Source organism: Thunnus thynnus, chromosome 14 (assembly GCF_963924715.1).
Source record: "Thunnus thynnus chromosome 14, fThuThy2.1, whole genome shotgun sequence".
Lineage (NCBI taxonomy): Eukaryota > Metazoa > Chordata > Actinopteri > Scombriformes > Scombridae > Thunnus > Thunnus thynnus.
The window spans coordinates 22,960,627-22,986,475 of NC_089530.1; the positions used below are offsets into that span (position 1 = coordinate 22,960,627).

Genomic DNA, 25,849 nt, shown 5'->3' on the forward strand with positions numbered 1-25,849 from the left:
TTCTCTCTCTGTGAGTTTGTGTTAATGCTTCCTTCACGTTTCCACACCTATCTTAAGATCTACAAATCTGACTCACACCAAGGATTAGACATGCAGGGACACAGCTATTGTGTGTTTGTGTGTCTGTATTTTCTCCCGTCTCACCTCCAGTCATCGCTGTTCTTGTTTTATAACACTGGACGTCTTCATGCTGCCGTTAAATAAATAACTATAAACTGAGCTGCTGGCAGGTCTGCCACTTTGAATAATCAACAGCCTTTTAAAGTTTAGTTTAGTTTATTTGACAATAAGAAAGAGGACCTCACATCACACATATCTGCTAAACTTCAACGTTAACACAATCCATAACACAGTCCAAGTCCTTATATATATAAGAATTACATAATCATACAAATGAGCTTAGATGAACTTACACTTCATCATCTTCAAGTCATAGACAGATAGTGTGTTGCTAACAGGGATTTTTTTGAAGAGCAACAACCAAACCAGCATCTAAATGGAGCTACGTTAACATGCTGTGTAACGTAGCTGAACAGCTAATTAGCTATCTAACCGACGTTAGTGGTGTACTTTTCCCTTGTGAACGTTTGTTGGCTCCTTTAAAAAAAGCTAAGCTACAGGACGAGACGTGTGTTCATGTTTGTATGTCAGATAAGAAGGAGACTTTAGCAGGAAAGCTAACGCGGGTTGTTGTTCAGAGTCTGTGGTTCTTGTGTTGTGTAGCAGGATGCAATCAGGCTCAGTGTGACCGTCTGCTCTGTCAATGATAGAACGCCATGTTACTGCTTTATGCAAGATTTGATTTGCTGTTGGAAATTAGGACTCCAGCTACTTGAGTACTAACGGTATTCTGTTAAATTAATTTAAGACTAAAGGGTGAAACCAAAGAATTTAAAATATAAACTTCTCTCTTTATATTTCTGATTTTTTTTCCACAGAGAACACAGGACAACTGATTTACAGAGCAGATATGTTGCTGTTATAGACAAAAAAGGCAGTTTAATTTCAGTTGGACTTCATATTTTTCCCAGACCACAACCAGATCAAATAGTCAACAGTGTTTCCCCTATAACTGTACAGGCCTGGCGGGCCGCCAGGCCAATAAGAATCCCTGCCAGGCCAAAAAAAATTTTTTAATGCCAAAAATAACGCCAAATATCCATTCATTCGGAAATCATTTGGAAGTCTCTGTGCAGCACAAAGTGGAGGGGATTATCTCTAAAGTTAGCAACGATTGGTTATCCTAACCTGACGACGCTAAACAGTAGGCCTATCTGTTTAATAGGGCCAGAGTCTCTGCTAACACTGTGTATGAGATCAGTGCATCACCATATGAGGTATAATACTCCTCAGCTTTCTGTAACATCTTTGATTTTCAGTGAATATAAAGCGACTTCCAGGAGGAGATTACAGTTCAAGACTCTTTCTCAACACGATGTCTCACATCATAAATAATGAGGCGATCTTACAGTTCAGTGTCAAACACAAAACTTTCTGTCATCATTAAACTTCTACTGAAAAGCACTTATTGCATGACATAATGTCTCTCATTATTTTACTGGAGTAATAACCACAAATGCTCAGGAAGCTTGCAATGTCTATTTCCTGATGTAATGATGTTGATTACATGTGGGCGACTCAAGACTTCACTTACTCACAGTCTAACATGCACACACATAACGTAAAAGAGAAAGTTGAAAAGTTTAAATTGTATTTCAAGGATTGGTGATGTTTGTACCAATAGGCTCATTTGAGCAGAGTATGACAACATTTTTAAAATGAATTTGAAGATAAGTAATTTGAGATGTAAAGACCTAGAAAGAGGAAGAGGAAGCAGAGAAGTGTTTACTTTTACTAAGCTGTTACTGTGCAAACACACACACACACACACACACACACACACACACACAGTACACAGAGAGTAGAGAAAACAGCTGTAATGAGACCCTTATACAGTGTATACTGTACTGTATATGTGTTTTTTTGTAAATTATGTCCAAATCTTACTTTATATGTAATTTCTTAGCATACATACATAAGCATACGATGCATTTCTCACATTTCTGTTGTTGCTTAATCAACAATTGGTTTATTTTTGTATATCATCATGTCTAATTATTATGTCTTTATAAGTTGTCGTCAGGATATATTGTAAAATAATGGAAATGTGAACATCTACAGTTCCATGACAACCGGCTAATGAGGATAATTCGATTGAAAGCTTCCAACTAACAACTTATTGGCAATTCATTGTGTGGTCTATAAAACATCAGAAAACAGGGAAAAAAATCACAATTTACAAGCACCCAAAGTTAATGTCATCACATGTCTTGTTTTGTCCACCAACAGTCAAAAACCCAAAACTGTAAAACCAAAGATATTCAGTTTACTATGACATTAAGACAAGAAAATCACATTTGAGAGGCTAGAGCCATCAGATGTTTGGCATTTTTGCTACTTAAAAGATCAAGTGATTATCAAAATAGCTGCAGATTAGTTTTCTACTAACTAAACTAACTGATTAATTGTTGCAGATTAATCATATGAGAAGCGGGTATCAGTGGTTTGGGCAGTTTGGGGAAGGTTATGCAAAATAATAACAATAAACTTTATTTCTACAGCGCCTTTCAAAACCAGAGTTACAAGGTACTTCACAAAATACAAAACCATAAAATATAGGTTCAAAGATAGTGAACATAGAGAAATAAAACTAAATATGTGAAAGAACAACATGCACACAGGGATTTCAAGAAGTGGTCAAACATAAAAACAAAATAGAAAAAGAGCAACATAAAAACATTTGAGTAGATATTATAGAAATATTATGCAAACGCAGGTCTTAAAAGCTTTTAAACCGAGGCACTGACTCGGCTAATCTGATACTGAGGGGGAGTTTGTTCCCCTTTTGTTTCAAGTTTTGACTTTGGAACTTTTAACAACATTTGGTTCTCTGATCTGAGGGGTCTCAGTGCAGAATAAAGGGTTACATGTTCTGAAATGTAAAGCAGAGTCGGACCATGTAGGGATTTTAAAGTAATAATCTTAAATTGAATTTTGTAAGGAATGGGGCGCCAGTGTAATTCAACCAGGACTGGAATGATGTGTTCACTAAGTAAAGAATGAATTGCATTAGTCCTGGTGGGAGAAAATGAGGGTAAGTTGTTCAACTATGTTTTTGGGGAGAATTGGTGTAAATTTGGTTGCAGTGGTTGGATGTGTCCTCCAACTGGTCCAAAGGGAAAACTGTTTCTAGCTGTTCTGATCTCTTTTGTACATCTTTAAAGTCTTGATGCAATGAGTTGTACAAATGGCGATAACAAGGCACACTTACAGACACTCTCTCCTAAAAAGCTCTCATTGTGTTGCTCTAAATTATACAGTATACACATGAAAAATTACAAGAACATTAGCTTACTTTCTCACGGGCATTGCTGGACAGTCTGTTTTATAAATCTATAAAAAACAACACAAACAGCTGTAACGTAGATCAGAACGAGTACAATTGAGTAACCGAGATACGATCGCTTCCAATTAAACTCGCTCTTACGATGAAGAAAAAAAGCCACAAACTCACTAGAAATGGTTTATACTTGTGTCTCATCTGTGTTGATATCACTGTAAACAGCACATAATCCTTCCATCCATCATTCCTGTAGGACGGATGTTTGGAATCCAGAGTGTCACAGGATGTCATCTTTAAAGGACATTTGTATCATTTTTACAACCTGGCTCCAAGTTACCGTAGATTTTTTTTTTTTACATCATTCTTATTGGTTATAATGACTGTTCATTCAAAAAAAACTACACCGCCTAAGGGTTGTAAACATTGAGAATTTAATAAAGTGTAACAGGGAGGCTTGATATTGTATGGGCCTGTTCAGACACGTAAAATACTTATAAAGAGAGGGGTTCTTCATTTAAAAGTGGAATGACACGCTTTAAGTATAGTTACACATGTACTCCCTGGAGGGAAAATTATAGTACTTGACACTGATAAATCACTACGCTTTGAGTTGTAAGACGTGTTAGGAATATCTTACCGTGAAAACACTCCAGAATGTGTAAAAGTATATTTAAATGCTTAAAAATCACTATTCTACATGTGCAGTGTCTTTCTATCTTTACACACAACTCTAGACAGACTGTTCCGAACAATCTGGACAGGATGCAGCGGTTTGTTTTATATCTTTGATTACAGCAGCACTAGCATGCAGGAGTGAAAATAACAAGAACAGGACTGTAAATATTAGCACGCTTCTAGCATGGCTAGACTAGACATGACTAAGCAGACAGCGGTAGTCTGCATGACTGAACACACAAAAGCTTGCTGCCTTTTAATAATAGTCTTCATCAGTAGATAATCCAAAGAAAATAAAACAACTGACCTGAACGCTAAAAACAGCAGATTAGCACTTTAGTTTTTAGTGTCGACAACAGAGGAACAACAGAAAAGTGAAAGCAGAGGATAACAGCAGGGATCTTGTGTTGCATACAGCGCATGTTAGCTGAACTTGGATGGTCTGAGTTGAATCTGCGCCTGTCTGGCAAAAAAACCAGCATTCTTACCTTCACTGGAAGATCCTGATAGGTCGATAACAACATACACCTTTCCCTCTGGCTCCAAGTCAATCTGCAGGAAGAGAAGGATAGACGGAGGGAGAGGTGGAGAGGGCAAAAAGAGGAAAGAGACACAAAAAGAGACAAACATGAGTAAAGAATCAGGTGTAACCGACTTCACCTGCAGTCTACAGTTAATTCAAGAAGAGAAGAAGAGAACTATTACATTATTTTAAGCAATACTTATGTAATATTATTTACTATGTTCTTTGCTAATATGTTCATCATTAAATAGATTTATAATGACCTCATCAGAGATCCCTAAAACCTCTGAAATCTTCCCGTACTGCATGTTTTGTTCCTCTGGCTGGTGTCCCAGTACTGTGCTGAGCTCCTTGTCATTTTAACCAAGATGAATTAATCCGCTGGCATCCAACAACTGCAGCTCCAATAAGTCTTACACCAGGTGCTTTATCACACCAGGAGCTCTGGAGTATCAAAGTTTTAGATACACGTTTACAATATGCAGAAAAATACGGTTCCATGTTTCAGATTTTTAGACAAACCAGTGAAAGAAATGGATGAAGGTGGAGAACTACAGGCTAACGTGGAGAGATAGGCTAGACTTTTCTGAAATGACTCTTTTTATTATCATCCATTTGGTCCAATAACATTTGGAAAGTCTCCAGTAGGGCTGCAATGAACTGTTATTTTCATTATCAATTAATCTGTCGGTTATTTTCTCAATTAATCGATTTGTCGTCTGGTCGGTATAATGTCTGAAAATGGTAAAAAATAATGATGATAACTGTAACAACCATAGAAGACTAAATAACCCAGAAAATACTCACATTTGAGAAGCTGGAATCTTAATATTATTCATAACAATTAGTCGGAGATTCATTTTCTGTCAATCGATTTATCTTTGAAACTCTAGTCTAAAAAAGCTCCATGAAAAATGTATTTCATTACTTTAATGTGCTTGGCCAGCGGAAGTCTTGGCAGCACACGCTCTTAACCGGCTCATCTGGAGAAGAACTGAAGTAATTCAGGCCTTTTAAAGCAGAAGAGCATAAATCTAAACACCCCTATCATCAAACTGGCTATCACTAAACAGCATCGCTGCCAGCTCAAATGATCACTGCTCTGCCTTCCTTCTACTAATATTCTGTCACCCTGACAGTAATTTGATGAGTATTTGAGACCGACAAGACGAGCCTTTTGCTTTCAGTGCTGCTATCTTCTGTTGCTTTGTGTAAAATGATACATCAGGGGGAAAAAGTCTGATGATTAAACGGACAACATGAATCATGGGGTTCCCAACCATGACGATATACAATATATGATATATTGTATATCGACATCTGAAAAATAGGGGGACATAACATGCTTTTTGTGATTTTCTATGTTAAACATGGTCAAAACTTGGGTGGGACATATGTAAAAATGCCGCCTTCAAGTCAAAAGTCAGGGCTTCAGCCTGCTCTGAACGCTACATTTGCAAAGTTACCTCTACTTCCTCCTAGTGATGATGTCACACTGTTCCCGTACACCCACAAATGGCCGTCCATTCCGTAGCCTTTGTTGCTAAGGCTGTTTGCGTTGCCCACTTATATTCCAAGTAAAGAACAAAAAAAAAAGAAGTGAAATCCTACTACTTCTGGTGGAAGTCTGCCAAGGGGCAACTTTCAGGAGCTGACCAATCAGAACAGAGTGGGCTCATTGGGAGGCGGGCCTTAAAGAGACAGGAGCTAAAACGGCCTGTTTCAGACAGAGGCTGAACTGAGGGGCCACATAAAGGGCCGGAATAAGATATTTTTACACTATAAATCATGCAAAGATATTACAGAAGAGCCCCAGATTGAAAATATAAACCTGGAACTGCGCATGTTATGTCATCTTTAATCCATCCACCCACTCTCTCACTCACTCACCAGCAACACAAACTTATTGGCAACTTTGTGGGAAATTGTGTGTGATGGTAACATCCTGTCTGGCCGAAATCTCACATTATCACTTGCAACACAGCGGTAATGCAGTAACATGTCGGAGAAAGAAAGTCGGAGGGAGAGAAAAAAAAAAAGCACACTGTGGTGTGTGTTGCTGACTTACAGTGAACTAGAGGTTGACACATATCCTGTCACACACCCACACGCATCAAACACACACACACTCACACACACACATGTTGTCCTTGGTCATTTTTGGGGACGTTACATAGACTTATATTAATTTCCTGAATACTAATAACCACTACTTGCCTAAACTTAACCTTAGCCTAATTCTAACCTTAACCACTCACCCAAAAATAAGCGTTTTACCAATTGGGGACACAGCTTTTGTCCCATTTTGGACAAGTCGTCCCCAATTAACTGTCTTTCGTGTAAAATTTGTCTGAAATTAGTCTGAAAGGCCAGAGAGAAGGCAACTGCTGATCTGCAATATTGTGAGTGTCTGCATGTGTATATACAGCGAAGTGTGTGTGTGTGTGTGAGTGTATTTGAACTCATCCCATAAAAGCAAGTGGGCATCGGCCAGGGGCTCAGAGAGTTTCTACCAGCAGCTTGTACTGCACAGCACCACCCACGGCGTCCATAATCCCCCCCCCCCCCCCCCCCCCCCCCCACCCCCACCCTACACACACACACACACACACACACACACACACACACACATTAACACACACAGTGAACACACAGTACTAAGTGAAGACTTGTTGCAGTGAAGGCGAGCAGGCGTGGGTTCAGTAATGTATACAGGAGAAGATGGAAAGCAGAGAGAGAGAGAGAAAGAGAGAGAGAGAGAGATGGGTGAGGGGGAGGACAGAGAAAGTTTTGCTGGCTCGTTTCAATGTGAAAGTGCAGGGGTGGGGGGGGGAGGGGAGGGGGAGAGGAGGGGGAGTACCCTGCCTGATTACTTTTCCCTTGCTGTTGTTAACACACTCTCTCTCTCTCTCTCTCTCTACATATTCGCTCGTTTGCACTTTTTCTGGGGCTTTAACGGATCTCGATCATCTGAGCAGGACAACGGCACGCTGAGAGCAAGTTTGGAGGTTTAACAAGATAATTATTCTCATCCATCTGCGTTTTCTACAAGAAGGAACGGAAGGAAGGAAGTTGTTGTGGCAGATGGACAGATGAGGGTGGCAGAATATTACCGTGAATCTGGTAGAGCAGTGTCGGGGGGGGGGTTCTGCTGCCAGGATTTAATGAATTATTTAAAAAAAAAAAAACTTTCATTGAAATTTTTGGGGCTGTTTTTTCGTGGCAATCAAGGAAAGCGACGGCAGAGCGTAGCAGCCGTGTCGAAGTGTTTTGAAAGGAGGAGATTAATATCAAAAGTGGGAGTGACTGAAATAAAGTTCAATAAAACAATGTTTTGACACTGCGGTGAGCGGTGAAGTGCAGACTTACAAAGAAACCCACCGGGGCCGACTGTTTTCAGTTCCTTTTAAACAGGAAAAAAAAAAAAATCTGATTGTTTGATTATTAAAAACAGATGAAAACTGGATCGAAAATACAATTTACACGACAAATTCTTTAGTTAAACTGCTTTTTTATACATAGAAACTGTGGTGATCAGCGTCTTTCTGCTGGATGACAACATAAAATCAAACTAAAAATTGGTTTAAACTGATTTACTTCTTTTCAAAAACCTTCATATGTATTTACGTATCTTTTGATTATATGTAGACATACTATCTAAGAGCTCAGTACTGGGTTTGTTTACATTCAGACGACCTCATTGACCTTCATTTGTGGGGATGCTGAGAGATGCTGCTGGTTCCCTCTGATTGGTTTTCTCTTCCCAGGTTCTGTTTTATACTGTATATGATACTGGTGCCTTTTGTCTGTATGAATATTGTTTGATGAAAGTCAGAGAACCGAAACATCATTAATAAAGTGAGTAAAAGTGAGCAGGAAGGAGTTTTTGGTTCTTTTGCCGTCAGTCAAAATCTATAAAGTCTATAAAGAACAATGAACTTTCTTCCTGCTGTGTATGAAATGATTAATGTTTTAGTTAATGGACAGAGAAGTAAGATAAGATAAATCTCAGGAGACATGAGATGATTAACAGAATGAGAAAGCAGAAAAAAATACATAACTTAAATTTCAAATACGTCGATCTAAGAAGGAAAAACGTCTCTGTTCACGACTCGAGACGTATCCAACGAGTGACGAGGAGCGTTAACAGACATAGTTGTTGTTTTAAGCCAAAGAAGTTGGGAAATAATGATACAGATAACTGAATAACTGCTGCATTTCTGTGTTTCACTGCTGATTTGATCACATGAGGTTTTTGGAGAAACACAGTGGGAACTTGTGGAGGCATTGTGCTTTGTTTTTGACATCTTCCAGACAACTGTTTGTATTAAATCAATTTATAAAAAATTAAAGCAAGGCCACATTTTCAGCTAACAGCAAACAAGTGCTAATGATTATGACATCACTGAGAAGAGAGAAAAAAAGCAGGCTGTGTGTGGACCCCAAACACACACACACACACACACACACACACATGCACCACCTCCCTTCCTGTGAGGTCACAGCCCTCCTGCTTACTGAACGTACTCAGGCTCACAGGTGCAGATGTCACTAAATATAGAGCCGGCAAAGGAAGGAAAAGGCCCCTGCATGTGTGTGTGTGTGTGTATGTGTGTGTGTGTGTGTGTGTGTGTGTCCATCGCTTTTGTTAGCGTGTTAATTCTCATACACATGGAGGATGTAGTAGACTAGTTTTACTCCTCCTCCCTGTTTATGTGTGCGCTGACAGCACACAGAGGTCAAAGGTCAGAGGAAGGGCGCGCAGGAGCGCTCTTTAACAGCGGAGGAAGAGGAGAGATGTGTGCAGGTCCGGCAGTGTACAAACGTACAGATAACGAGTGGCGTCTTTATCACATCGCTCATCTTTATCGATCAGCTGGTGATGTGTCGGATTCTGTTTGAATATTATTTATCACTTAATTTTTAAAACACGCTTCTCTATTTCTATATTTCTTTTCTCTTGTCCTGTTCAGCTCATTTTTGCCAGATATTTGATTGTCGCCAGTAGAAATGATCAATATTGGACAATTGTGCAAAACATTGCAGAAAACAGAAAGAAAAAAAGATAATTTCCACAAAAACTACAACACAATATATGAACCACAGATACAATTATTGTAAACAAAAAGAAACTAAGTTTGAATTTTAACCACAGTGACTCTTGAACTGCTGCTGTTACTTTCATTATCAATTAATCTGCAGATTCTTTTTCTCAATTAATCGTTTTGTCTATAACATGTCGGAAAATAGTGAAAATGCACCTTTAAATTACTTATTTTGTCTGAACAACAGTGCAAAACCAGAGATTTTCAGTTTATTATAATGTGTGATAAAGAAAAGTATTAAATCATCACATATGAGAAGCTAAAAGCAGCAATTTTTTGGTATTTCTGCTTAAAAAATGACAAAAACGATTATTCGATTATCCAAATAGTTGCCGATTAATTTTCTGTTAATCAATTAATTGATTAATCACCGCAGCTCTACCTGACTCATCACTACTTGCTTGTTAAAGCTGATCAGGACATATACTAGTGCAATTTTCTGAAATAGTAATAATAAATATTAATAATAAAACTAAACAATTTTCTGCATGTCTGCTGCTGCTGTTTCCTTTGTAGATCCAGGACCGCTCCTTCAAACATCACATGGTCTTCATCATGTGGTAAACTGCTAGTGTGTGTTCCTGTATATATATATATATATATATATATATATATATATATATATATATATACATATATATATGTGTGTGTGTGTGTGTGTGTGTGTGTGTAAAAGTGTGTGCATAATTTGCTGAATATTTAAAAGGGAGTCAAATTTAATTTATTTGCCTTTTTGGAGGAACATCCTTCAACCGTACGCTGGTTTATAGAGAAAACACACACACACACACACACACACACACACACACACACACACACACACACACACACACACACACACACACACACAAGCAAATTAAATTGCAGGCTTTAACTCAATTGAGCAGGGTTCCCTCCATCCTGCCCCCTCCGCCCTAATGCATCTGAAGCATGTTGTTTGTGTTTGTGTGTGTGTGTGTGTGTGTGTGTTGGCCGTAATCGTGCAGCTCAAGGATGATAATCAGTCATTCTGCTCGATACTGACATGTCATGATTATTTATCACAATTATAAATTCAACTTTGGGGAAAAGATAAACGTATCGCACTTAAATGGACAATAAACGCCCCGTCACCATCGATGATGATCTGACAGATCACCTGCGAAGAGGAAACTAAACCTGATCGATTTAGATTAATTAATAAGAAGACAAAATTGTAATTGTGTGTAGTTTAACTGTGTAGCCTTACTGTGTGTGTGTGTGTGTGTGTGTGTGTGTGTGTGTGAAATCTCTTTGTGATTCTGACTGGCCCAAAAATAAAAGGTCCTTCAGCGGAGTGATGATTCCTGTCCACACCTGTCAACTCTGTCTCCACACACACACACACACACACGCAAACGCACATACACACACACACACACACACACACACACACACACACACACACACATATACACACATACACACACAAGCACACACACAGTCTGTCAAGGTTGAAGTGAAAGCACATGACATTGTTGAACTCTTGGCTCAGATCCACTCTAGGCACACTGTACACACACACACACACACACACACACACACACACACAATCCTCTTACCATCTCTCTTTGCTTTTCAATACGTTTAAAATTCAATGTGTTAACATTAAAAAAATCTAATATTAACCAATAAATCCTTTTCAGATCTATTTTACTCACAAATATCAACATCCATACACTGTTTCCTTAAAGATTTGTAACTTAAAACTTCCTTACAATTGTTCCAGAGAGGTTTATTCATGCTCATAATCATGTGGATCATAAATAACAGATAACAAAATATAGAACGTAACACTGCTGTCTCACTACCACCACTACACTACACCACCACCAAGCAGGACCCAGTGGCGGCGGTTCCCATTCCCTCACCAGTAGCTCCAGCCAGCTGCTCCAAGCTGGGAAAGTACACGTGGTTTGCGTTAGTCACGATTATTATGTACATGTTTCAGCGGCGGCGTTCATCATCTCACATTTAGCTGCTGTTGAAAGCATACAGGGAAAACATATTCATATTCATACAGGACTCAAACATCTTGTCACCTTCTCACTAGAGCTGCAAACATCAGTCAGTTAATCGATTGGTTGTCTACTATTAAATTAATCTGCAACTATTTTGATTAAGCTGATTGATAGCTGAGTCATTTTCTATTAAAAAAACACTAAAATTCTCTTGTTTCAGCTTCTTCGATGTGATAGTTTCTGGGATATTTCGTCATCTATGACAGTAAACTGAATATCTTTGGGTTGTGGACAAAATAAGACATTAGAGGACATTTTATAGACCAAACAAATAATTGATTAATCAAGAAAATAATAGACTCATTAATCCATAATGAAAATCGTGAATAGATATGTGTATTTGTGTATTTTTATTTGCATATAATCTGTAAAACCTCTGAAGATTGACCTTTAAAGATACGTTATAGGCACCACAGTCATAGATGACAACAAATAACAGCACATGTCATTACAACCTCACTGTTTATTTACAAAACCGAAAGAAAAAAATGAATTTCATATGTTTTTTTTCTGCCGTTTCAACATCTCGCTGAAGTAGTGGAAAAACAATGTGAAAATGAAAATGTGAAATCTACTAGACGGGATGTTCGACTTATATAAAGAACCATTTCACATTTTACCAGCACTGCAGCATGGATGTGGTCAAAAAGAAAGAAAAGAATTAAAATGCCGAGACTGAGACTGAAAAAAAAAAAAAAAAAGAAAGCGAGTATGAGTGAGAGACACACAGAGACAAAGACAGAGAGAGAGAGAGAGAGAGAGAGAGAGAGAACAGGGAGGACATTGTGTTTCATCTGTTCTCTGTGACAGAGAGCACACGGCCTCTTTGGACTGACACACTGCAGGCCCTTCACACACACACACACACACACACACACACACACACACACACACACACACACACTACTGCTATACTTGTGAGAACCCTCGTTGGCATGCTCCCTATCACCAAACCTTACTAGTGGACAATAAAATGATACAAGTATAGAAACTTTCCCTGCATACATTTCTGTCTAAAATAAGCAAAAATATGAACTTAAAGGGGATGTTTCATGCACATTTCCAGGTCTATATTTATATTCTGGGGCTCTACTGGAATATCTTTGCATGATTTACAGTTACAAACTCCTTATTTATCTTTTATTCTGGCTCTTTATGCAGCCCCTCAGTTCAGCCTCTGTCTGAAACAGGCCGTTTTAGCTCCTGTCTCTTTAAGGCCCGCCTCACTCTGATTCTCACTGTTCTGCAGCAGGATTTCAGATATTTTTCTCGTTCCTTACTCAAAATGGAAACCTCTCAAATACGACGTGTATGCGAATGTGTCCTGGGCCGCACTGAAGGACTGCCTACTCAACTGACGTCCTCCGTGTAAGCAGAGGAACGTAGTCATTCGCACGCCGACGGCGTCATTAAAGTGCAAAACAATAGGAAGAAGAAGCCAGAACTACAGGCAAAATTCTCGTGGGTGGGGTTCACATGTCTGATTCACATTTAGGCCGAAGAGTTCTGATTTTGACCGCACGCCAAGGTCTTTGCAAACTTTTTCTTGTTCTTTGTCTTTTAATTTCTGGCAGACTAGGCATGGGAATTGCATTACTGCCTCCCACCAGTTACAAACAACAATGCATGGTGCAATGGTCTTTGCTAACTTAAACGATGTACGTGTTTATTTGCATAAAGAGCGGGGAAGTGAGATCCGATCACAAGTGGTCACTAGAGATGCAGGTTAATGCCAGGTGTGAATGAGGCCATAGACAAACAACATCATAACAGTATAAAATTAACAGAAAATCACAAAAACATGATATGTCCCCTTTAAATAAAAGAATAAGTAAAGATTACAAATCTGTTACCCCGACATTCAATACTATCTGTGTTCCACATTTCTGTCAGAACCAAAAAAAGTATTAAGGTTCATACTTTTTATTATTATTATTATTATTATTATTATTATTATTATTATTATTATTATTATCATTGTACCCAGCAACACTTCATATTTTGCATATAGTATCAGACTTCTACAAAGTTGCAAAGGGGACTTGCAAAAGACAGATTTTAAAAAGAATAGTTAAAATCAACACAGCAGAGGATGAGAGATCCTTACTTTTACTTCTTAGCATGTGCAAAAACCTACAAACATTTCCCATAATGCAACCTGATATGGTCTCTTTTTTGGACCTGCACTAAACACTGAGGCCATCTTTCAAACTCTGAATCCCGAGTTTGGCTTTCTGTTATAAATTTGCTCCAAGCTCCAAGACTTCATCAGGGTTATTTCTCAAACTTGACAAAGCCAAAGAAGACATTAATCAACCATTTTCTAAGACAAATTAACTGATTTTTTTATGTGTAAAACTGGTGGAGTGCCCCTTTAACCTTAATATATATGTGATCTTAACCCTGAAACCAACACTTCACCCTCAAACACATCTTTTGAGAGGTGAAGCTTGGACAAAACGTCCTCACTGTCCAGCTCTAAAGTGCTCACAGAGAGTCTTTACGCTTCGGGAAAGAAACTGCAGCGTAGTTTGCAATATCCTGAAGCACTGCACTAATGGATGCGATGAAACGGATACCTGTTACAATCCATGTGGAAAAAAAAAAGTCGATTTATAATAAATAAACGGACGCACTAAATAAATAAAAGCAGCGAGAGTGGAGCTAAAGATGCAGGAAAACATGCAAACACACACATATTCTGAACCTAGAGGATAACTTTATACAGCTGGACTCACTTCTGCTGCTAATGCAACTGCGTTTACTTCAAACAAACCAGAGCAAAGCACACACACACACACACACACACACACACACACACACACACACACACACACACACACACACACGGCCTCCTGTCGGCAGCCACTCATGCCTGTCCTCCTGTTTAGCCGTGTCTGTCTCTGCCTAATTTGTCCCTGTTGAATAAATGATGCTGCAGTATTGTCTACAAGCCAGCTATGGTGACACACACACTCAGCTCCTTGTACACTAGCAAAGTAGGTTGTTATTTTGTCAGCTTACAGAGGAAATGTATCCGAATTTTAAGTTTTTTTTACCTTTAAGATGACATTTTTTTTCTGCTTTCTGACTTTTCTTCTTCTCTCTCTCTCTCTTTATCAGCATAAATGAGCAAAACATTTAAAAATAACTCTCTTAAGGATAAATACAGCAGTTCAGACAGGTTTGGGCAGTTTTTCTGCTCTTATGGATCAAAAGGTTTCCTTGTTCACTGTTCACTCAGTTTGTAGTAAACAAGCTCATCCTGTAAAAAAGTGAAAAGAGAAAATGAGGTGGAAACACAAAAGATCTTCTGTTTGTGCTACAGAGATCTTTCCTTTTTTAAAAAGTGATAAATGAGGAAAATCTACAATGTTTGTGCTGAAAAAAAAGGATTAAATGATCATGTTTTTGGACTCCGTTGCTCCCTGTTGCAGCAATTCAACATGATAAACAACACGCTGCAAATAATAACTGGGAGATAACAGGACGAGACTCCTGACATCAAACCAGTGACTGACAGGTGATGGATGTGGTACTTTACACTGTGTTGTGTGACAAGGACATTTCAGTTTATAACTATAAAAAATGTTTCACTTTAATTGTCAGTTCAGAACTTCCATATCTGTGGTAACAGAACAAAAGATCACTATTTTGGTCGTGAGTTTCAGAGTTGCAAACTTTCAGTAACAAAAGTCCTGAACTGAGCTTCAGACGACGTTCAGCAGCCTCATTAGAGTCTCTTTATTGGCCAACTGACAACTCTGAACCAGAATTACTTATCATAATCCATGCATGAAAGGGTTAATATTTAATTATTAATACATTATTTACATCCATGTTTATGAGCTTATACTCTTCTTCTTCACTGCCTTTTTTGGTGCGTTTATATGTGTCTTGGTGCCTTACTTAGACCCGCTTTTAAAGACATGCCCCCATAGCGCTACTAGTGGTTTAAAAAACTCCACAGGGTACATTCAAAATAAAAAACAAAACCTTCCCATCATCTGGGAAAGTCCAAATAATATTGGTGAACACGGACATATTTCTCTCTTCCCAATGATGCCAGGAAGCTTAAGAGTTAGGGCCCTCTGTTTCACTTCTACAAAACTGCAGTATACCACGAGATTAACAAGCCTCTAAACACAGTTTAAAACAAATATTTAAAGCCGTGTTATGTCTGTTGAAAAAGCCACAGAGGAACTGCAGGTGACGTTTGCAGGCTGCTTGTGGTTTCATACAGATGGCGATACATATCATTGGGATAACGGAAGAGAGAGAGAGGGGATGAATGAGAGAAGCAGGGATTGAGGAGAAACATGTGCGTTAACCTCTAACTGACTCATAGCAAGGTTTATGACATATGAGGGAGGAGGACACAGGGGAGAGGGAGGCTGCAGAAAGAAAGAGAACACTGGGAGATGAGCTGGACGGTCAAAGATACTGTTAGATATATTATATGCAGAAAGTTTAAGAAGTCAGGCAGGGCTCTGTTTAATAATTCTCTGGGTGCATATGCTTGATTTCCAATCCCATAGTTAACATTAATGGATGTATACATGCAGTTAGAAAAGAAATGTTTTCTGTCATTATGGGTTATTGAGTGTAGAAGGACTGGTGAGTGCATTCTTAGTGCACTTCCCAAAGCCCGGATAAATGGGAAGGGTTGCGTCAGGAAGGGCATCCGGCGTTAAAACCCTATGCCAAATCAAATATTCAGATCATGAATCAGATTTCCATACCGGATCGGTTGAAGCCCGAGTTACCAACAGCTGCTACTGGTGCTGTTGACCAGCAGGGTGCTGATGGAAACTATGCTACTGTTGGGCGAAGGAGAAGGAGAGGGGGGGGGGGGGGCATGTCAGGAGGCAGCGGGAGAGGAGGAAGGATAGGAGTGTGGAGTTGAGAGTCGGAACTTTCAATGTCGGCAGTATGACTGTTAAAAGGAGAGAGCTTGGTGATATGATGGAGAGAAGAAGGGTAGATAAACTGAGACCAGGTGGAAGGGGAGTAAAGTAAAGCCAGGAGCATCGGAGGTGGGTTCAAACTGTTCTACCGTGGTGTGGATGGGAGGAGAAATGAGGTGATCCTGAAAGAAGAGTATGTTAAGAGAGTGTTGGAGGTGAAGAGGGTGTCGGACAGAGTGATGAGTATGAAACTGAAGGTGTGATGATGAATGTTGTCGGTGCATATGCCAAAGTCGGGTGTGAGATGGAAGAAAAAGAAGAATTTCTGGAGTGAGATGGATGAAGTGGTGGAGAGTGTACCCAACGAGGAGAGGAATGGTGACTGGAGAGGACTTCAACGGGCGATGAGGAGGTGATAGGCGTCAAGGAGAGGACAGATGGTGGTGGATTTTACGAAAAGGATGGAAATGACTGTGGTGAATATGTATTTCAAGAGGAGGGAGGAGCACAGGGTGATGTATAACAGTGGAGGAAGGTGTAATCTGAAAGAGATTAAAGACTGCAAGGTGGTGGCAGAGGTGATTCTACTTTATGTTTATTTACTTTACTTTACGGTCGTAGTAGGTGGTGGTGGTACTGGACTGCATTATATTGAATGTATGTTAATGGGGTCTGGTGGCAACAAAAACTGACACTGTATAAGCTTCATAAAAGTAGAATTTATGGCAGAGCTGTTGTGTTGGATTGTATTAGATTCCACAGGTGTTGCTAATGAAGTGGATCACAATAAAGGATCAAATAAAAAGAGGAGATGAAACAATGTCGAATGGAAAACATCAAAGGCAGATTATGAAAGAACTGAGCAGACAAATGTAATTAATTAACGGGGAACTCGATTTTACACATGAAAGTGTCTTTACAGGTGTTGGGGAGAACTACTGCACTCAGCCGTCCTGACGCCCGACGGAGGTTTGAGAGCGGCTGTCACAGCTGTAAATCATGATGTCACGCCGACTTTTTATATCATCACATAACTAATAAAAAATAAACTTATCAGAAAAAGCAGTTGACAATAAATCAGCATGATAAGAACGAGATAAAAATTTATTTGACGTGATTTATCTTAGTTTGGCTCATGACCCATCTGCTAACATGTAGGGGGCGGGACTTATACTGCAGCAAGCCACCAGGGGGCGAATGAGGTGTTTTGGCTGTCATGTTGTCCATATTTATATACAATCTATGATATAAACCATGAGGTAAAAATGTGTAGAGCACAACACATCAAACTGTTTCTAAATAAAACCTGAGCAGGAAGGAGAAGCGCTCTCTATATGATCATCCGCTCTATAATACTCTCATGATACTGGTCTTTATTGCTCTCTCGCTCTCAGTGTGAATGGAGGAGAGTGGACGAGACCGCCCACGCATCCATCTGCTTCTACTATGTGCTCTCACCTTCACACCCACACACACACACACATATGCATTTACACACACACACATTCACATCTAAGATACCATAAAGGCAAACAATATGCATGACGAGATGATTTTCCTTTTCTATTCAACCTCATCATAAACACACCATCCCCCTCCCCCCCAACACACACACACCCTATATTATGGCCTGTTCTTGGTTTATTGCCAGTTCTCTTGTACAATGTAATCTGCTTGAACATGTTGCTGTGTCTCTAAAAGAAACCTTTTCCACACACACACACACACACACACACACACACTGTCTTCCCCCCCAGCACTAACTCAAAACATACCTGAAGCATTAGTCGACTATTAGCTGTTCTTAAAGATTTATATTTGGGCCGTTTGGCCTTTATAAACAGCACACTGCAGAGTGCAGACGGCCCTGCACCGAAGGCCTAGAAGAAACCGCATGACACACATCTAAAACTTGTTAACTGACAAACTGACTGAAACTCGAGTACAAAGCTGATTACTCATTAAGATGTCTACACCACGTCTGGTAGGAACTAACAGCTGAACAGATCTGTGGAAAACCTCCAGAGAGCTTTAAACTTTATCTCTTAATCAGGAGTCGGCGTCGGCTGAGAGGATGCGTACGTTGAAGCTGTGGGTTCAAGCAGTTTAGGGTTGCAACTAAAGATTACTTTGATGATCGATTAATCTGTCGATTAGTTGTTTGGTCCATAAAATGTCAATGACGTTCTCCCAACCAACAGTCCACAACCCAAAGATATTCAGTTTACTGTCACAGAGGACTAAAGAAACCAGAATATTCTTATCTGAGAAGCTGGAATGAAAGATTTTGTACTTTTATTTTTCTTAAAAATGACTCAAAGTGATTAATCGATTATCAAAGTAGTTGGCGACGAATTTAATAGATGGCAACTAGTCGATTAATCAACTAATTGTTGCAGCTCTAGCGCAGTTGCTAACGTTTCATTTGTTATTAGTAAGTTTTTGCAGTGGTAGCGACTGCACAGAAGGACCATTTATATACAGGTATGTTTGCAATAAAACAAAAATACTGCATCAAAATCAATAAAACAACATCCATATGATGATGATGATGTTTTAACATTAAAAATGTCACAGTTCATCAATATTGAAATACTTCATATGGTTAAATTGAGCTATTTTACTTATGTTAGCCAGATCCACCTGCCAGTAGGGTGGTTTGGGTGAGTTTACACACAGTAGAACAGTTTTGCTGTTTATAGACGTCCTCTGTCTCAGCTAGAGAGACCAACTGTATATTTTCCAGCAGATAAAAGAATCTAATCCTGCATTCTTGCAATGGCGGCATAATTGGAAGACCAGGAAAACCTAATGTTGCTCTGACTTGGGAGCGTTTACACATTACAGAGTTTGGTAAAAGAGCTTTTATGTACGACTCCTTCTACTTAGAATCTTCTGCAAAATGAGTCAAAACTACAGTCGCTGGTTTCTCTGAGCAGATTTAAAGCTTTGCTGCAGGAACTCTGCGTCATCATCTATCTGCTCATGTCAAGGTGCTTCCTAGAGGGTTTTAAATGCTTCAAATTGCTGCTGTTTTTCAGTCCAACTCTAGTATGTTTTAAGGTTGTATTTTTTTTCCTGCCTGTCTTGGCGAGGACACTCTTACAAAAGAGATGTTTAATCTCAATAAGCTTTTCCTGTGAAATAAAGGCAAATTAAAATAATGAATTCTGCTGCTGACCCAGCCTTTCACTTGTGCTGTACCGTGGTCTTTTTTTGAGAACAAGACACTGAACTGATACAAAAGCTGCTTGTTTCATTACATATCCTGTTGCACAGGTAATTAAGTGATGGGTGTCAGTGCATAACAAGATCATTGGTTTTAGAGAGTGAGAAGCAACATTCAAGGAAATTCTCTGTTTTCAGTTTTTAATAAGATCCAATTGAACATGTTTCCTCTCCCTGCTGAGGGTCATGGAGAGAACTTTCATAGATTATATTCAGGATACATATCAGACATGTAGATCTGTACATGTGCTTCATGTCAGACCACACAACATACAGAGATCGCTGAATTTACAAGCCATCGCTTCATTTCACACTGGCTGCGTGTTTATCAGTCAGTGAGAAGAAAAGCATTGAAGCGAGGCGACCTGCCTCAAGTCAAGGTTATATGAATATTCTGTTTGTCTGTGCTGTTTATTTTGTTATTTGGATGGTGTCCAATAGCAACAAGGTCATCAGGTGCCCCGGGAGAAGAAAGTATCTGTGAGGATGTTTAGTCACCTTCAGGATTTTAACTCTTCTATATATCTCTCTGGATGAAGGTTGATTCAAAAATTCAATCATTAACATCACATGTTGTCAACTGAAGCTTAATGAGACTCATTTTAACCTAATCACACACTGAGACGCATTCCTCACACACACACACACACACACACACACACACACACACACACACACACACACACACACACACAAGCTGTCCCAAAGCTTTTACAATATCACATGAGCCTTAGTCAAGCTGGAGTCATGTGGCTGCATGTATCCTCAAAGAGACCTACAGCTACAGAGTCAGACATGGGAACACAGGACAGATCAACTCAGAGAGGCGGATATATGGAAACTTATAGACCAGTAAAAACTTGACAGCTGACCACTGACAGCTGACAGCTACTCGTATAAGCAGTGTAACTACGTCTTTTAACTAGCGTGTTGAACCTCAGTACCGTTTTAGTACCCACTTTAATGTGTTGGAGCACTGGGCATCAAGAGAGCATCAAGAGCATCAAGTACCGAAATCTGGCATCAAATGTAGAGCTGCAACAAGTAGTCAGCAACTGTTTTGATATTCGAATACTTATTCTGGTCATTAGGGTTAGGATTAGGGTTAGGGGTTAGGGTTGGAGTTAGGGTTGGGGTTAGGGCCAGGGTTAGGGTTAGGCAGTTAGGGTTAGGGTTAGGGTTAGGGTTAGGGTTTGGGTTAGGGGGTTGGGGTTGGGGTTAGGGTTTAAGCAAAAATTGCTGGTTGCAGCTTCTTAAATGTGAGGATTTGAAGCTTTTTTGTCTCATGCATGATAGTAAACAGAATATCTTTAGATTTTAGATTGTTGATCAGATAAAAACAAGATATTTGAAGATGTCACCATGAACTCTAAGGAATTATAACAGGCATTTTTCACTATTTTCTGATATTTTATAGATAAAACAACAACGGCTCTGAGGTGCCAACAAGGAAACATGTCAGAAAGCACAACAATATGTGTTTTGGGGTTTTTTTTTTTGTTGTTGTTGTTGTGTTTTTTGATTTGTTAATGTGTCTCCTGAAATGTGAGTTTTGCACCTCCGGTCCACCATACAAAAAGATCAATTGATTAATCAAGAAAATAATCTACAGATCAATCGACACTTATCAACCGAGATGTTTACGGAGACTTTTGTCCAACACTGCAATGAACAACAGAGCGGAGGAGCAACTCAGCAGCTGAAGAATAACAGTTTGACTCTGATCAACACTACACAACCAAACTTCCATCATAGAAACTCCCATTTTGCAATTAACAAATATATAAATAAAATAAAACATTGCCTAAAATTTGCCTAAATGTTGAGTCCCCCAGCCTAAGAATCCAATCTGTCTATATATGAAATGTCAGTGTGTAATGTGTTGGTTGTGGCTCATAGTGATGAACCTACAGAGAATTATCAGAGACTCTGCAGCTTTATGGAGCTTTATAGTGAGTTTCAGCTCATTGTTTATCTGTCCGGCTGCAACTTTACTGTTCTGGTTCACTCTCAGTGGCTCTCATAGTGTCCATTGGGTCGCAGCAGGCAGCCACTTTACACTACCTGCTCAGCACCAAACGGCAAAACAGACACAGTTAGCTGTAGACTAGCTGGTGAACATAGTGGAGCATTTAGCAGCTAAAGAGCCAGATATTTCCCTCAGGAGTTGGTGGAGAACAAAAACAGAGCTAAAAGAGAGTGAATATTGGACTCACATTCACCAGGTGGACAGAAACACGACTCCAAATGAATGATAATGTTGCTCCGTAACTGCTGGATGTGGAAATAAACAACTGTTTGCTAACAAGTTCAACATATCAACTTAAAAAGTGATGATGTGTCAGAGTTGTGTTCACTACTTGTTCCTGCTGAAGTGGATAAAAATCAGTTAATGCAGGTTTAACATCAAGTTTCCCTCATTGCCAAACAGCCTGAATGTATGAATATACATCAAACACATTAACGCAACTACATGTAAAAAAGTGGTGTGTGTCTGTGCTGTCTGTCTGTTGTAAATAAATCTGTGTAATAAATGTACAGTTCGTGAGTGTGTGTGAGTGTGTGTGTGTGTGTGTGTGTGTGTGTGTGTGTGCGTAGAATGACAGGGTGTTTTCTCTTCTCTCATCCTGTTTGTGAGGAAACGGAGTACTAAGTTTAATTCTGCCGTGTGCAGCTCACCGCTGATTTACGTTACTGACATTCCACAGACGCCTGACCTCTACTCTCCAAATTAAGATTTATTTATTTATAAACTTCTTCTGTTACATAAGCTGTGCAGTATTTTTCTGACGTACGTCTGTCCCGCTGAAGGACAGATTTAGTAGCCGACGGGTATCACAAAGGGAACGCCGAATGTGTTTTTTTTCATACTGATACTAAGATTACATCAGCAACCAGTTTCTCTTAGATGATTCACAACAGTGTGAAGTGTTAAAGTTCCATCATGAGCAGCTTGGATTGAAAATGTTTCCATCCATTAAGAAAACAGAAATAATTAGTAAACTATTATCATCACACCTTAACAGCTGTCAGGTGATGAATCTGAATCCATCCTCACTTTTGGAAATGGTAAATCTAATATGAAAAAAGTACATTTACATACAATGTGCAGTAAAATTTCACATCACTGTATGCGCATTTCACTTTTTTGAAGAATACTGTTGAATGTCTATAAATTTACAGTTAATTTAATATTTTTTTATGCCATTAATTTACAATTAAATTCTATAATTCCCCAAAAACAGTCAATATTTCTTTTAAAAATAAGGTCAACCGTTGTTATTCTACAGCATGACTGTATTTTTTAAAAGGTTTTGTTAATAAAAACGCAACAAGAAATCAATTTTAAATTTAAATTTCAAAATAAAAGGCTTTCTGTTATAAATAGAGCCAATGCATCAATGTATCTTTACAAACTGTGAGTCATCCATAGTATCTCAAAGAGACACTGAGGTTTAAATATATCATCTGAATATATTAAAAAACAGTTAATTCTTCTTTCAAATAAAGTTATGTTTTCAGAATTGTTATTATTTAAAGACAAGCAGCATATCTCAAAACGAATCAACAGATATTTCAGCAAACTTTCATGAAAAGTGAAGCTATGAGCCGTGAGTTATAATCTTAGTGCAGATCAAATACATATTTTACAAGATTACTTAACTTTTTTTTTTTTTTTTTTTTTTTTTTACACATTTCCTCTTTTCTCATGAACTCCTGCACTCGCTGAATGAAAACAATCCAGCACATGTGCTCGATGACTATCTATGACCGTCTGTTTTGATACAGATCCAACACCAGTGGTTGACATTTATGACTTGTAAAACATCTGTACTATTACAGAAAATAATTATCGTGATGATTGCGGCAACTTAACCTAATCTATAAGTGCTTTTAAGTTCATGTTTTTTAATATTTAAACGTGAATTAGCTCTTCTTTAAACTTTAAACCACATATTTACGATAAAGCATGAAAACAAGAGATGTGATCAGCACAAAAAAAAAACAAAAAATAAAGAAAGAGAAAGCGAAAACAACAGACTCTCTATTAGAAATTATATCTTATCTCTCAACTCTTGGACTATATTACTTCTTATCTCATTTCTATCGCTGTGAAAGGTTTTGTTTGAGCTAAGTGCTGCTGACAGGAGCAGCAGGAGCAGCTTTAGCCACCGGCAGCTGATTTCTTCATCTTGCATTCCTGACATATCTGCGCGACCGTATTGTCTTGTATCGCTCTGCAAGTGACATACATGAACGTGACAAATGATAACAGAAGCTACAAGGAAGGGGGGGGGGGGGGGGGCACCTGGGGAGAAATCCCTCCTCTCTCCCTCTTCCCTTCTTTCTCTGGGAAGTAAACTCGGGACAGTGAAAACAGGAAGTAGGGCCTACCGTGTGACTGAAACACACTGCTTTTATTTTTAGACCCACACACACACACACACACACACACACACACACACACACACACACACACACACACACACATACATACACAGCCCTGCCCCCGTTTCCTTCAGCCCATAAAGAGGACACCCCTCTACTACGGCCCGCAGGGAAACAGGGTCAAGAAGAGAGCAGGCCTGAGCTCTTCCTCTTTTCTGTCTCGTGAGAGTTTACAGCAATTCTGCCAAACGGGACTGTGATGAAAATGCAGAGGTGCCTTTGAGCAAGAAAACAGACCACAATCTGTACAAGAGACAAATCCTTATATATCAACAGTCAGGAGCCCAAATCAATATTGAAAGGTTTTTCTTTCTTCCTGTTCATACTGATCATTAGAAGATCCCTTCATAACAAAATCCACAGTCCTCCTTCTGTGCAAAAATGTATTTCAAAGTTTATCTGAAGCTAAAATAAACTTCAGCGTCCAAATGAGTCAAATCAAGTAGATATCTTTCAACGTTACAGTCTACGCCAAAGTCTCACTTTTTGTTACTATACTTCCACCGCAGCTCAACAGGGAAACATAAAGAGGGAATTTGATGCTAAAAAGACAGTAAATGTGTCAGATATCCACTTGATATGACTAACTCAAGCCTCATATAAGCTTCACATCAACTTTTAAATGACCGTGCGGACACACTGTGGATTTTGGCCTCCATCACTTACACTGAAAGAACATTTGAAGGAGATCTTTTAATAGCCGGTATGAACTGAAAACCTCTTTCATCTATGAAAAAGCATCTTTTTTCATAAGCTGTTCATTTGTTTCACCTCTTAAAGGGTCTGTGGTGCTTTTGACCTCTATTAGAGTTATGGAGCTGTTTCTCTATAGTTCACACGCACACACAAAGACACACAACGCACACGTGTGCACGGTTGACAAATTCAGACAAGAAGACTGCAAGTAAGTAAACATAGATGTCAACATTTGCAAGTTTTAAAATGTTTAAAATAAGCAGTTTGGCAAATGATTTATGAGGAAGGACAAACATTCGACACGCTTGTCAGATGTGAAGAATACACAATGCATTCTGGTGAGTAACACTGAAGTAAACACGACCTTTTGCTTGTTTACAGGGAAAAATCCACAGGGCACCTCTAAAGGATAAGGCTGGCAATTTTTCTATATTTTTCTTATTGTCAACAAATCTCATGTGCAGAGCCAAACCAACAATGATCTACTTACAAGTATTGTGTGTGTATCCAAAGCCTGATATATCTTATTCCTCTGTGCCGTTAGACCTCCGTTGTCGTCCAATGAGCCGCTGCACTGACCCCTCATCACAAAGAGTTTGGTCACTTTAGTTTGTTTAGAAACTGCTCCAAAGACTAATAACAGCGATCACGTTTTCAGTCTCTGGAGAGTAGTTCTGTGTAAGGCAGACAGATGCCACTAAGCATGTGCTGGAACAAGGTTCATCACAACCTCTTGACTTCATACTTAAGTGGTTGTGATGTGTAGCACAACAAACTAGCCAAGCTCTGTAAATAGAATCCTTTCCTGCAGATACTCAGGTCTG

General features: G+C 39.1%; 1 protein-coding gene across 2 annotated transcripts in view; it reads right to left on the reverse strand.

Annotated features, from left to right (window-relative positions):
- The window catches only part of LOC137197304 (protein kinase C epsilon type-like), a 97,746-nt gene that overhangs the window by 57,277 nt on the left and 14,620 nt on the right, over positions 1-25,849 (reverse strand). For both annotated transcript variants that reach the window (XM_067610636.1, XM_067610635.1), the window contains exon 2: positions 4,567-4,630. In XM_067610636.1, the coding sequence (XP_067466737.1) occupies positions 4,567-4,630 (64 nt within the window). The remainder of the gene's footprint in view (positions 1-4,566; positions 4,631-25,849) is intronic.